This window comes from Mirounga leonina, unplaced genomic scaffold (genome assembly GCF_011800145.1).
Source record: "Mirounga leonina isolate KUSES-001 unplaced genomic scaffold, KU_Mleo_1.0 Mir_153, whole genome shotgun sequence".
NCBI lineage: Eukaryota > Metazoa > Chordata > Mammalia > Carnivora > Phocidae > Mirounga > Mirounga leonina.
In genome coordinates this window covers 23,959,282-23,973,545 of record NW_023270387.1, presented here as the reverse complement: position 1 = coordinate 23,973,545, position 14,264 = coordinate 23,959,282, and the positions used below count along the sequence as shown (strand labels likewise).

The 14,264-nt window shown below is 36.3% G+C and overlaps 1 protein-coding gene across 2 annotated transcripts in view; it reads left to right on the top strand.

The window, feature by feature from the left end:
* Nucleotides 1–14,264, top strand: part of ARHGAP32 (Rho GTPase activating protein 32) — a 210,687-nt gene that overhangs the window by 182,344 nt on the left and 14,079 nt on the right. For both annotated transcript variants that reach the window (XM_035009289.1, XM_035009288.1), the window contains 3 exons: nt 6,864–6,971; nt 10,139–10,284; nt 10,895–11,090. In XM_035009289.1, coding sequence (XP_034865180.1) covers nt 6,864–6,971; nt 10,139–10,284; nt 10,895–11,090 — 450 coding nt within the window. The remainder of the gene's footprint in view (nt 1–6,863; nt 6,972–10,138; nt 10,285–10,894; nt 11,091–14,264) is intronic.

The following is a 14,264-nucleotide window of genomic DNA, read 5'->3' as shown; positions in this document are numbered from 1 at the left end:
GAATCATGGATCACTGCATCAAAAACTGATGTATTGTATGGTGACTAACATAACATAATAAAATTTAAAAAAATAAAAAATAAAACAGCATATATTTGGCGCTAAATCAACACTAAAATTCTTTTTTAATTTAGTTAACTAATATCTACATCCAGTGTGGGGCTTGAACCTATAATCCTGAGATCAAGCGTCAGACACTCTTCTGACTGAGCCAGCAAGGCACCCCTAAAAGTTTTAATCAACATTAAAAATCAGCATTTTCCATGATTCATTGTTTGTACATAACACCCAGTGCTCCATGCAGAACATGCCCTCTTTAATACCCATCACCAGGCTAACCCATTCTCCCACCCCCCTCCCCACTAGAACCCTCAGTTTGTTTTTCAGAGTCCATCGTCTCTCATGGTTCGTCTCCCCCTCCGATTTTCCCCCCTTCATTCTTCCCCTCCTGCTATCTTCTTTTTTTTTTCTTAACATATATTGCATTATTTGTTTCAGAGGTACAGATCTGTGATTCAACAGTCTTGCACAATTCACAGCGCTCACCATAGCACATACCCTCCCCAGTGTCTATCACCCAGCCACCCCATCCCTCCCACCCCACCCCCCACTGCAGCAACCCTCAGTTTGTTTCCTGAGATTAAGAATTCCTCATATCAGTGAGGTCATATGATACATGTCTTTCTCAAAAACTAATGATGCAATGTATGGTGATTAACATACCAATAAAAAATTAAAATAAATTTTAAAAAATCAGCATTTTTTTTAAAGTCCACACTATAGCTATAAATCATGATGATCAAGAGCCAGAAGGTAACTTAGCATTGCCTCATTGTGTCATTAATGTGTCCTGTCTTAAGAGGAATGTGGGGAATTTAAAGAAGTTCTTAAGAACCCACTGAAGAGTGAAAAAAATACAACACAAAAAGCTTTTGTGAAGGAAGCTCAAGAAATTCAGGTATTCAACCCTGAAAAAGAAGGCTGAGGAGACAAATCTGATAACACACAGTTATTGGGGAATATTTTAAGGAGGAAAAAGACTTTTCCTTAAGTTACAGAAAAAGAAACCTAGTGCAGTATAACGAATATTAGCTTTGATAGATCTGAGTTTGAATTTGCAACTTCATCACTTCCTTCGTGACCTCTCCAAACATTAATCTCCGTATCTGTGAAAAGAATACTAATAATACCTTCTTAAGAGGATTTTTTTTTTTTTTTGATGTTAAAATGAGATCCAATGTGCCAATGAGTCTGGTCCTTAGTATTTTTTTTTAATATAAAGCATAGCAAGACAGATGGTTAGAATTAAGCCAAGACTTCTTGACTTGGTAGTTTTAACAAGAGGTACCATGTAAATATATCTTTTTTTCTCTAAATTAAGAAAAAAAGACCAATATAACATATATGTACATCATTTTAAAAAGTCAAATGGTCTGCATAGTTGCTAGTGAAAAGTAAGTTTCCTGCCTCATAGCTCCCCTTTCTGATTTCTCCTCAGCTTCTGTTTCTGAATAACATACTTATGTTTTTTATTTTTTATTTTTAGATGTTATTTTTACCTTCCTTTTAAGTAAATGAAATTTAGCTTTCTTTACCCACCCGCCCCAGTACCACACAAACACACGTTTCCCCTTCTCTCATCTTCATAGTCTGGTTACGTCAGCATTTGGAATTAAATTAGTATTCACTGTCTATATTGTAATAACTTTGTAACTGTGATTTACAACTGCACATAATATATACTAGACTTCTCTTTCCTTTCTGGGAGAACTTTGTGTGTGTTTGTGGAGCATTTGCCCATTTTTGGCTTGCTAAGTTTCTGTTCGTCACTAGTTTATCCCTGAAACTCTCTCACAGGACTGACTACATATGTTCTCCCAGTGTGTTCAGACTTCTCAGACAAGCTTTCTGTCTTTCTTTTTTTTGTCCCATGAAAACATCCCTCCTGGAGCCTTTTATCCCACTACTCAGTCCCTCAGTCCAGGCTGATTGCTCTCTAGATCTACAACACTTTCAACTCTTCCCCCTCATTTTGGAAATTCTCTTCATTGCCTCCTTCACGAGTTGGATCCTTCTTTTTGGGATCTCTTGCCGTCACCTCCCTTGTGTGTACTCCCTGCTTTGTAGTAGACATCTTTGGTAGCTTCTTGAGGAAAGCTATAAGGGAGGTAAATGTTTTGAGACATTGATATAGAAATGCTCTTATTCTACTCTTGCATTTGATTGATAACTATAGAATTTTAGTATGTAAATTTTTTTTTCCCATAATTTTGGTAATATCACACCATTGTCTTCTAAGCAAAAATGCCACAGTGATATCTGATTCTAGTCTGCCAGTTCTTAATATGATGTATTTTGTTTTGTCTGTATCCTTTCTGGATGCTTTTACACTTAGAACATACCTAGTGTTCAGTTTTCACATTGACTTGTCTTGGAGTGGGTTCTTTTTCTTTGCTTTGGGCACTTGGTGGGCCTTTTCCATCAGGGAACTTCCATTTTTCTTGTTATTATTTCCTCGATGGTTCTCATTGCAACTTAAACCCCAGCTCTTTTCTCTGTTCTCTTACTGGATTTATTGTAGTTCTTGAACCAACTCTTTCATTTCTTACCTTCTCTTTGTCAGTTTCCATGTATGGATTTCCTCCAGGCCATTTCTTGGTTTAAAAGAAAATGATTTACAAGAACTCCCTTTCTTGTTCCTCTGAATGCTCCTACTTTATAGCATCCTTCTCGTATCTCATGGATATAATCTCTTCTCTCTATGAGAATATTACTGGTAATTATAGGTTTTGTTTTAAATTATTCTGTTTGTCACAGTATTTGTTCCTTCCTCATTTGGCACCTCACCTTTATCAAGACTGCAAAATATTCAACAGATTTCATAGGAGCAAGAAACAAATTCTTTTTTTAAAAGTCATATTTTGTAAGTGTGATAGCACTTAACTTCATTGTGAATTAAAATAATCTTGCATAAACAGAGAAACACTTAAAATTGGCTTTAGGTAAACCTGCTTAAAATTTAAATTATATTTAGTCAAAATGGTTTAGGGAGAGAAACCTATAGGCAAACATACTTAGAGTGCCTTAGACACCAATCAGTACATTTTACAGAGGGAATCGAGAGTATTGGTTAATATTGTGGGTGAATTAAGAGGACGTCAGTAAGAAGAGATATATATGGAGAGAGTGTATATGCATGTGTGTGTGTGTGTATTTATATATATATAATGGAGAGTATGTGTGTATATATATCATGTATGTATATATTTCTCTTATGGTGAAGTACATATGTCTCCTATATATTTTATATTTTATATAAATAAATCTCCCAACATGTTTTATTTATATCTCTTATATATTTATCCCCTGTTGTATAGTACATTTATGTTACCTACTATATATAATGTCTATGTATTATAGGCATTATAATGTAGGGACTTTGGAGCCAAATTGCCTGTATTAGCTATATGACCTTGTGACCTTGGGCAAGTTCCTTTGCCTCTTGGGCTCAGTTTCATTGTTTGTGAATTAGAGAATACTGGTACTTTTCTATTAGGATTATTATGAATATTAAAGGAATAGCACTTAGAACAAGGCCTGTTATATAAGTGCTATTTATGAGTTAATTACCCCTACTATTATTATGTATACTTATGCATTTACTTTTTTGTTTTATCTATAGTGTGTATGTATAAATGTGTGTGCATATATACTCACATACATATGTATCTCCTATAGACGCAAAAAATACTATTTTTAATCATGTTTAAAGTATTGATAGCATTTAACTTCATTATGAATTAAAATAACCTTTCGTAAACATTGGCTTTCAGTAAGCTTACAATGTATATTGATACATATAACTTTTCTACTATATTATGTATATAGTCATTTCCCTTACTAATTGCATATGTAGCTTCTTTACTATTTATCTATTTAATCTTCCCTGTTGAACATTGTATACTTTTACCTGCTGTGTATTATATATTGTATATCCTACTATATGTTCTCTCTCTATATATATATCTATATTTATATGGATATATATAGTATTGCCTACTTTATGTATAATCCCTTTAAAACACAAGCTCCTTGAGGTCATGAATTTTGTCATTTATCACTGTAGTCTCAGAATAGAACTTTGCACATAGTAAGTGTTCAATAATATATATTGCATATACATTTTACATATTTTGTTCAACATATACTTTGTAGCTTGCTGATGTGTGTGTATACATATATACACACACACACACACGTACACACATATAATATGTATATCCTAATATTATCTTCTGTGTTCCTAATATATTACCTACAGTGTATGCCCAGATGTTTTATATATATTGTTTACTATACACATATCTCCTACCCTATATTATATGTAATTCCTTGTGATATATCTCCTGCTATATAATGTGTTTTTATATTCTAGCTTCTTCTACATAATTTGAGTGTTAATCTCCTTTAATATATCTCTTTCCATCCAGACTTTTTAAGATTTTAATATTCACAATTCCGAGTTCCTTAAATGTTCTTGAAAAAACATGATTTTTAATAGTGTTCTCTTATGTGAATGGGCTATATGTTATTTAACCTTTTCCCTAATTTGCTTGTTTGTTTTGTTTCTTAAATTCCACATATGAGGGAAATCATATATTATTTGTCTTTCTCTGACTTATTTCACCTAGGCTTTTACTCTTTAGCTCCACCCATATTGTTGCAAATGGCAAGAGTTCATTCTTTTTATGGATGAATAATATTCCAGTGTATGTATATACCAGCTCTTCTTTATCCATTCATCCATTGTTGGACACTTGGGCTGCTTCTGTAATTTGGCTATGGTAAATAATGCTGTAATAAACATAGGGGTGCATGTATCCCTTTGAATTAGTGTTTTTGTATTTTTGGGTGAATACTTAGTAGTTTCATTATTGGACTGTAAGGTAGTTCTATTTTTAACTTTTTGAGGAACCTCCATACTGTTTTCCACAGTGGCTGTACTAGTCTGCATTCTATGGTGGGTTTTTTCTCTCTCAGTTTTTTTTTTTTTAAAGATTTTATTTATTTATTTGAGAGAATGAGAGAGAGCAAGCACATGAGAGGGGGGAGGGTCAGAGGGAGAAGCAGACTCCCCGCCGAGCAGGGAGCCCGATGCGGGACTCAATGCGGGACTCGATCCCGGGACTCCAGGATCATGACCTGAGCGGAAGGCAGTCGCTTAACCAACTGAGCCACCCAGGCGCCCTCTCTCTCAGTTTTGAACATTACTGTGAGGACCATCCATTTACATGAATCTTTTTGGGAATCTAGATTTTTTGTTTGTTTGTTTGTTTGAAAACCTGAAAGTGGAATCCTTAGAAATCAAAAGGTACTAAAGTTTTTTCTCAATATACAGCAATTTCCAAATTGTATTCCTTGAAGATTTATGCAGTTTGTACTCTGCTGAATATGAAAATGCTCATTTCATGGGACTCTGACTAAAATTCTCCACGAGCTTTTATATAAAAACATTTTTACAATTAGATATGTGAATAAAATGCTATCTTTGGTGGTTTGATTTGCATTTCTTCTGAGGTACTTAAATATTTCCCTTCCTTCATATACCCCCCACTCAAAATAATATAATTTTATACATTTTCTAAACACATTTCTTAAGCTCCCCAACTTTACATTGTCTCCAGACCAGCCTCACTTCTGTCTGTCTGTCTGTCTGCCTTTCCTACTTAAGTATGTATGGGAGGGACCAAGATGTACCATTTGTACTCAGCTGCAGTAGATGCTGTTGAAAGGGAGACCGTGGAGCCAGGCTGCCCTTGATTTGAGAGTAACCTGAGCACACCTTGGCTTTCTCCTCTGTAAAGTGGGGAGTGGTAGCACTGTGCAGGTAGGGCTGTTGTGGGAACTCGATGAGATCCCTGTAGAAAGCCTCTTGAGCAGTGCTTCTAGCTGCTGTCTGCATTTTCTTCTCAGATTCACGTTGGGCTCATCTTGGTCTTTGAGGCTCATATGCTGACCACTATTTTACTTTCATTACTGTTTCAGATAACAGTCTTAAATTTCTGTCTCCTATACATTGTCCTTAATAGTTTCAATCCCTATACAGGTAGGTAGGGACACTTAGAGAGATGTAGGAGCTGCTAGGTAATACCTCTTTGTGTTTCTCTCTCATAACTTGCATTTAAGCTGCTCATGCTTTCTTTTCCAAAAATGTTCTGCCCTGTTATTTAATATCCACCCCCCTCTCTCTCCATATATATGTATGTGTGTGTATATGTATATATATATACACATATAGTTGCTCAACTATTCTCTCCCCTTGGTGCCCACTGCAATTTTTCTTTTTACCTTTTAGGCCTGTGAAATACTGTTTTCTTTTATAAAAGAAAAGTTTAAATCCCCTCCTGTTAGTGCGTCTGCTGCAAGTAGAATAACATAACTTCATGATATCATTTGTCTAGAAACTAGCTTTTATGGAGGATTTACTTCATTGGTGTCTTTGAAACTAGATGTCTGACAGCCAGGAGCAAATAGTCCTAAAGATTTTTAAAAACTAAGGCCATTTTCTTAGAACAAGTCCTGTCAGAAATGTTAATTTCTTACGGCATCTACCTTAGACCTTTTTTCCTTAGAGTTCTATAGATGTGATTACTGTATATAGAATGTAGAATTCATAATATTCTCCTGACATTTCTGGGGTAATAATATTCAAACCTAAGAAGCAATAAGAAATTTTGTTGGAGTTTGTATGGTTTTCTTTTCTATTTTTCCATTGAAATCTTAAAAATTAATTAGAAGGGCTTTATGCTGTATTCTGCTACATACTGTTTCTTTTCATTAATATGTTATATTGCATTTTCCAGAACGCTCGAGTTCCTGATGAGACACTTGTCTCTTCTAGCTGACTATTGTTCCATCACAAATATGCATGCAAAAAACCTCGCAATTGTTTGGGCTCCAAACCTGCTAAGGTAAGTTGCATTTGACTTATGACCTTAAGTAGAACCAGTCATCTTATATCAGAGTCTAATTCATCAGTGTTCCTTGAGGACAGTTTTATTTTATTTATTATTTTTTTAATGTTATTTATTTTTATTTTATTATGTTATGTTAAATACCATACATTACATCATTAGTTTTTTTTATTATTATGTTATGTTAATCACCATACATTACATCATTAGTTTTTGATGTAGTGTTCCATGATTCATTGTTTGCGTATAACACCCAGTGCTCCATGCAGTACATGCCCTCTTTAATACCCATCACCAGGCTCACCAATCCCCCCACCCCCCTCCCCTCTAGAACCCTCAGTTTGTTTCTCAGAGTCCGTAGTCTCTCATGGTTCATCTCCCCCTCCGATTTCCCTCCCTTCATTTTTCCTTTCCTGCTATCTTCTTTTTTTTTTTTTTAACATATAATGTATTATTTGTTTCAGAGGTACAGGTCTGTGGTTCAACAGTCTTACACAATTCACACTGCTCACCATAGCACATACCCTCCCCAATGTCTATCACCCAGCCACCCCATCCCTCCCACCCCCCACCACTCCAGCAACCCTCAGTTTGTTTCCTGAGATTAAGAATTCCTCATATCAGTGAGGTCATATGATACCTGTCTTTCTCTGATTGACTTATTTCGCTCAGCATAATACCCTCCAGTTCCATCCACGTCATTGCAAATGGCAAGATTTCATTCCTTTTGATGGCTGCATAATATTCCATTGTATATATATACCACACCTTCTTTATCCATTCATCTGTCGACGGACATCTTGGCTCTTTCCATAGTTTGGCTGTTGTGGACATTGCTGCTATAAACATCGGGGTGCACGTACCCCTTCGGATCCCTACATTTGTATCTTTGGGGTAAATACCCAGTAGTGCAATTGCTGGGTCGTAGAGTAGCTCTATTCTCAACTTTTTGAGGAACCTCCATACTGTTTTCCAGGGTGGCTGCACCAGCTTGCATTCCCACCAACACCATAGGAGGGTTCCCCTTTCTCCGCATCCCCGCCAACATCTGTCGTTTCCTGACTTGTTAATTTTAGCCATTCTGACTGGTGTGAGGTGGTATCTCATTGAGGTTTTGATTTGGATTTCCCTGATCCCGAGCGATGTTGAGCACTTTTTCATGTGTCTGTTGGCCATTTGGATGTCTTCTTTGGAAAAATGTCCATTCATGTCTTCTGCCCATTTCTTGATTGGATCATTTGTTCTTTGGGTCTTGAGTTTAAGAAGTTCTTTATAGATTTTGGATACTAGCCCTTTATCTGATATGTCATTTGCAAATATCTTCTCCCATTCTGTCAGTTGTCTTTTGGTTTTGTTGACTGTTTCTTTTGCTGTACAAAAGCTTTTTATCTTGATGAGGTCCCAATAGTTCATTTTTGCCCTTGCTTCCCTTGCCTTTGGTGATGTTTCTAGGAAGAAGTTGCTGTGGCTGAGGTCGAAGAGGTTGCTGCCTGTGTTCTCCTTTAGGATTTTGATGGACTCCTGTCTCACATTGAGGCCTTTCAACCATTTGGAGTCTATTTTTGTGTGTGGTGTAAGGAAATGGTCCAGTTTCATTCTTCTGCATGTGGCTGTCCAATTTTCCCAACACCATTTGTTGAAGAGACTCTCTTTTTTCCATTGGACATTCTTTCCTGCTTTGTTGAAGATGAGTTGACCATAGAGTTGAGGGTCCATTTCTGGGCTCTCTATTCTGTTCCACTGATCTATGTGTCTGTTTTTGAGCCAATACCACACTGTCTTGATGATTACAGCTTTATAATAGAGCTTGAAGTCCAGAATTGTGATGCCGCCAGCTTTGCTTTTCTTTTTCAACATTCCTCTGGCTATTCGGGGTCTTTTCTGGTTCCATACAAATTTTACGATTATTTGTTCCATTTCTTTGAAAAAAATTGATGGTATTTTGGTGGGGATTGCATTGAATATGTAGATTGCTCTAGGTAGCATTGACATCTTCACAATATTTGTTCTTTCAATCCATGAGCATGGAACGTTTTCCATTTCTTTGTGTCTTCCTCAATTTCTTTCATGAGTATATCTGAGTACAGATCCTTTGTCTCTTTGGTTAGATTTATTCCTAGGTATCGTATGGTTTTGGGTGCAATTGTAAATGGGATCGACTCCTTCATTTCTCTTTGTTCTGTCTTGTTGTTGGTGTATAGGAATGCCACTGACTTCTGTGCATTGATTTTATATCCTGCCACTTTACTGAATTCCTCTATGAGTTCTAGCAGTTTTAGGGTGGAGTCTTTTGGGTTTTCCACATAAAGTATCATATCATCTGCGAAGAGTGAGAGTTTGACTTCTTTGCCAATTCGGATCCCTTTTATTTCTTTTTTTTTTTTTTTAAAGATTTTTTTATTTATTTATTCATGAGAGAGAGAGAGAGAGAGAGAGGCAGAGACAGAGGGAGAAGCAGGCTCCCCGCGGAGCAGGGAGCCCGATGCGGGACTCGATCCCAGGACCCTGGGATCATGACCTGAGCTGAAGGCAGACGCTTAACCGACTGAGCCACCCAGGCGTCCCCCCTTTTATTTCTTTTTGTTGTCTGATTGCTGTGGCTAGGACTTCCAATACTATGTTGAATAGCAGTGGTGAGAGTGGACATCCCTGCCGCGTTTAGGGGGAAAGCTCTCAGTTTTTCCCCATTGAGAATGATATTCGCTGTACGTTTTTCATAGATGGCTTTTATGATATTGAGGTATGTACCCTCTATACCTATACTCTGAAGAGTTTTGATCAAGAAAGGATGCTGTACTTTGTCAAATGCTTTTTCTGCATCTGTTGAGAGGATCATATGATTCTTGTCCTTTCTTTTATTAATATATTGTATCACATTGATTGATTTGCAGATGTTGTACCAACCTTGCAGCCCAGGGATAAATCCCACTTGGTCGTGGTGAATAATCCTTTTAATGTACTGTTGGTGAGGACAGTTTTTAAAAGTAAAGCTCATCTGTTGTTTTTATGAGCATCTCCCTAAAAGAGGCAAGTGGGGCTTAGCCAAAGCATTAAAGTATGCTTTCTTCCTCTGGTCTGTTTGTGGTTTACACATTTAAAAAAAAAAATGCCCTTTAAGGCTGCTGTCTTGGGATTCTCTGACGGTGTTGTTGGTTATCCCACAGATCCAAACAGATAGAATCTGCCTGCTTCAGTGGAACGGCAGCTTTCATGGAAGTGAGGATTCAGTCTGTGGTGGTTGAATTCATCCTGAATCATGTAGATGTCCTCTTCAGCGGGAAAATCAGTGCCGTCATTCAGGATGGGGCAGGTATGGCTAACACAGATTTTGTTTACAAGGAACATGTGTAAACGTCTAAAGGCATGGAAAACTGCGTTTCTTACTATCTCAATTGAATAAATCTGTCTTTGGTGGAAAGCAGGTAATTTATGTCTACTTCTCAAAATGCATGGTTTAACAGTCATTTTGTGTGTGTATAGTATTTAGTGAATACTACATTAGACCTATTATGATCTAAGTTTATGGCACATTAAAATATATATCATGTCACATATTATTGATGCATATAAACTTATATTATGGAACAGTGAAAGAAAATTTTTTTTCCAAATCTAAGATATCTGAATGATACCAGGCCTTGCTTGGTATCTTTTAAGAAAGGAAAATAGTTAAGTTACTTAAGGAATTAAAATATATGTATATATATATATATGTCATTATTAACAACCTGGTATGTCACCTTCTTTTCCTCATTCAGTGTAAAGCCCTATTGTTCTGCCATTTGAAAGACTTAATGAAGAAAATGTAAAACAGCACAGATAGGTAGATAGATGGAGATTGATGTACACACACTGACACAGATTTATATTTTTTACCTATGCCAAAAATCTTGACTCTTTTCATCACTTTCTTTCCAAAGCTTCTCTATCAAGACCCAAGTCCCTGCTGGTTTCCTCTCCGTCCACCAAGCTGCTGACATTGGAGGAAGCCCAGGCACGAACGCAAGCTCAGGTCACCTCTCCAATTGTGACTGAAAATAAATACATCGAAGTAGGAGAAGGACCTGCTGCACTTCAGGGAAAGTTTCATACCATAATTGAGTTCCCACTTGAAAGGTAAAATTCATTAAATCCTCTTCACTGATATGATTTTCATGGTCAAGTGTTCTTTTCTTTTTTTACTGTTGTATTCTAATACTATTATATTGATTCTGGGCTAGTCCCAGAAAAACCCATTCATTTGATTATAGATGATCTCTCATAGGGAATGATACAAATGATTTTTGAAAAGCATTACAACATCATGTCATTTTAAAGAAGATTAAGGTTAATTATAGAAGGCAGATTTTTGGGAAAAATAGATACTTCCACTATATAGAAAGTAAGTGATTTTCTCTCTGAGATATGTTGTCTAGAAATTTATTTAGAAATAAACTGGGGTCATCTGGGTGGCTCAGTTGGTTAAGCATCTGACTTTAGCTCAAGTCATGATCTTGGGGTCTTGGGATCAAGTCCTATGTTGGGCTCCACACTCAGCAGGGAGTCTGCTTGTCCCTCTGCCCCTCCCCTGCTCATATTTTCTCTCTTTCTCTCTCACTCTCTCTCTCTCTCATTCAAATAAAAAAATAAATCTAAAAAAGAAAGAAAAGAAACTGGGTTGGAATAGCTTACCCAGGAAATAAAGAATGAATAATGACTTGTTTGACATTGGCTCCATATTAAGTTTAGAATAGACCAATACTTCTCATAGTGCTATCTCCCAACCAGCATCAAGAGATGAATGCATACTATTCCATTGTGTGTGTGTGTGTGTGGGTGTGTGTGTGTGTATACCACATCCTCTTTATGCATTCATCTCTTGATGGACACTTAGGTTGCTTCCATATCTTGGCTATTATAAATAATGCTGCAGTAAACATAAGGGTGCATATACTTTTCAAATTAATGTTTTTGCCTTGTTTGGGTAATACCCAGAAGTGGAACTACTGGATCATGTGGTAGTTCTATTTTTAATTTTTTGAGGAGCCTCCACACTGTTTTCCCTAGTGGCCGTACCAATTTACATTCCCACCAGCAGTGCACGAGTGTTCCCTTTTCTCCACTGCCTTGCCAACACTTGTTATTTCTTCTCTTTTTCATTTTAGCCACTCTGGTGTGAGGTGGTATCTCATTGTGGTTCTGATTTGCATTTCCCTGATGATGAGTGATTGTTGACCATCTTTTCATGTATCTTTTGGCCATCTGTATGTCTTTTTTGGAAAAGTGTTTGTTCAGGTCCTCTGCCTCAATCAGATTATCTTTTTGGTATTGAGTTGTATGAGTCTTTATATATTTTGGATACTAATCCCTTAGTGGATATGTCATTTGCAAGTATCTTCTCCCATTCAGTAGGTTGTCTTTTGTCTCGTAGATGACTTGCTTCGCTGTGCAAGTTTTTTAATTTGATATAGTCTCTGTTGCTTATTTTTGCTTTTTGATTTTCATGCCCTTGCCTGAGGAAACAGATTCAGAAAAATATTGCCAGGGCCTATGTCTGAGAGATTACTGCGTATATTTTCTTTTAGGAGTTTTGTGGTTTCAGGCCTTACATATTCTGAGTTTATTTCATGTATCGTATAAGAAAGTGGTCTAGTTTCAGTCTTTTACATGTGGCTGTCCAGTTTTCCCAACACATTTATTGAAAAAACTGTCTTTTCCCCGTTGCATATTCTTGCCACCTTTGTCATAGGTGAGTTGACCATGTAAGCATAAGTTTATTTCTGGGCTGTCTTCTGTTCCATCAAACACTTTTGGTGCCAGTCCCATACAGGTTCATCTACAGTGTAGTTTGACATCTGGGAGTGTGATACCTCCAGCTTTGTTCTTCCTCAAGATTGTTGTGGCTGTTCAGGTTCTTTTGTGGTTCCTTAAAAAGTTTAGGATTTTTTTTCCTAGTTCTATGAAAAATACTATTCATATTGTGATAGGGATTGTATTGAATCTGTAGATTGCTTTAGGTAGTGTGAACATTTTAACAGTATTAATTCTTCCAATCATAAACATGGTATATCTTTCCCTTTATTTGTGTCATCTTTAATTTCTTTCACTAATGTCTTAAAATTTCCAGAGAACAGATGTTTCACATCCTTGGTAAATTTAGTCCTAGGTATTTTTATTCTTTTAATGCAATTGTAAATTGAATTGTTTTCTTAATTTCTTTTTCTGCCAGTTTTGTTAGTAGTGTAAAAAAATGCAAAATATTTTTATATATTAATTTTGTATCTGCAACTTACTGAATTCATTCATTCGTTTTACTGGTTTTGGTAGAATCTAGGATTTTCTATATATAGTATCATGTCATCTACAAATAGTGACAGTTTTACTTCCTCCTTGCCAATTTGGATGCCTATTATTTCTTTTTTTTGTCTGATTGCTGTAGCTAGCACTTCCAGTACTATGTTGAATGACGGTGGCAAGAATGCATCCTTGTCTTGTTCCTGATCTTAGAGGACAAGTTTTTAGCCTTTCACCGTTGAATATGGTGTTCTCTGTGGGTTTGCCATATATGGCCTTTATTATGATGAGGTATGTTCCCTCTCAGCCCACTTCCTTGAGAGTTTTTGTTGCAAACGGATGTTGAATTTTGTCAAATGCTTATTCTCAGCTGTTGAGATGTTCCTATGATTTTTATTCTTCATTTTGTTAATGTGGTGTACCATGTTGATTGATTTGTGGATATTGAAACATCCACCCTCCCATCCCTGAAATAAATCTCACTTGATGTTGGTGAATGATCCTTTTAATGTGTTGTTGAACTCAATTTGCTAATATTTTGTTGAGGGTTTTGCTTCCATGGTCATCAGGAATCCATTGGTCTATAATTTTCTTTGTTTTGTAATGTCTTTGTTTGGTTTTAGTATCAAGGTAATGCTGGCCTCATAGAATAGATTTGGAAACAGTTCTTCCTTATTTATTTTTTCGGAATAGTTTGAGAAGGATAGGTATTAGGTATTTCTTGATTTTTTGATCACAGATCTATTCATTAATGTAAGTGGAGTGTTAGAAGTCCCTTACTATTATATTACTGTCAATTTCTCCCTTTATGTTTGTTAATGTTTGCTTATAGGTGTTCCTATTTTGGTTGCACAGCTATTTACAATTGATACAGCATCCAGTTGGATTGATTCCTTTTTATTATGTAATGCCCTCTTTGTCTCTTGTTACAGCCTTGTTTTAAAGTCTGTTTTGTCTGATGTAGGTGTTGCTACCCCAACTTTTTTTTTGGCTTCCATTTGCATGGGATATCTTTTT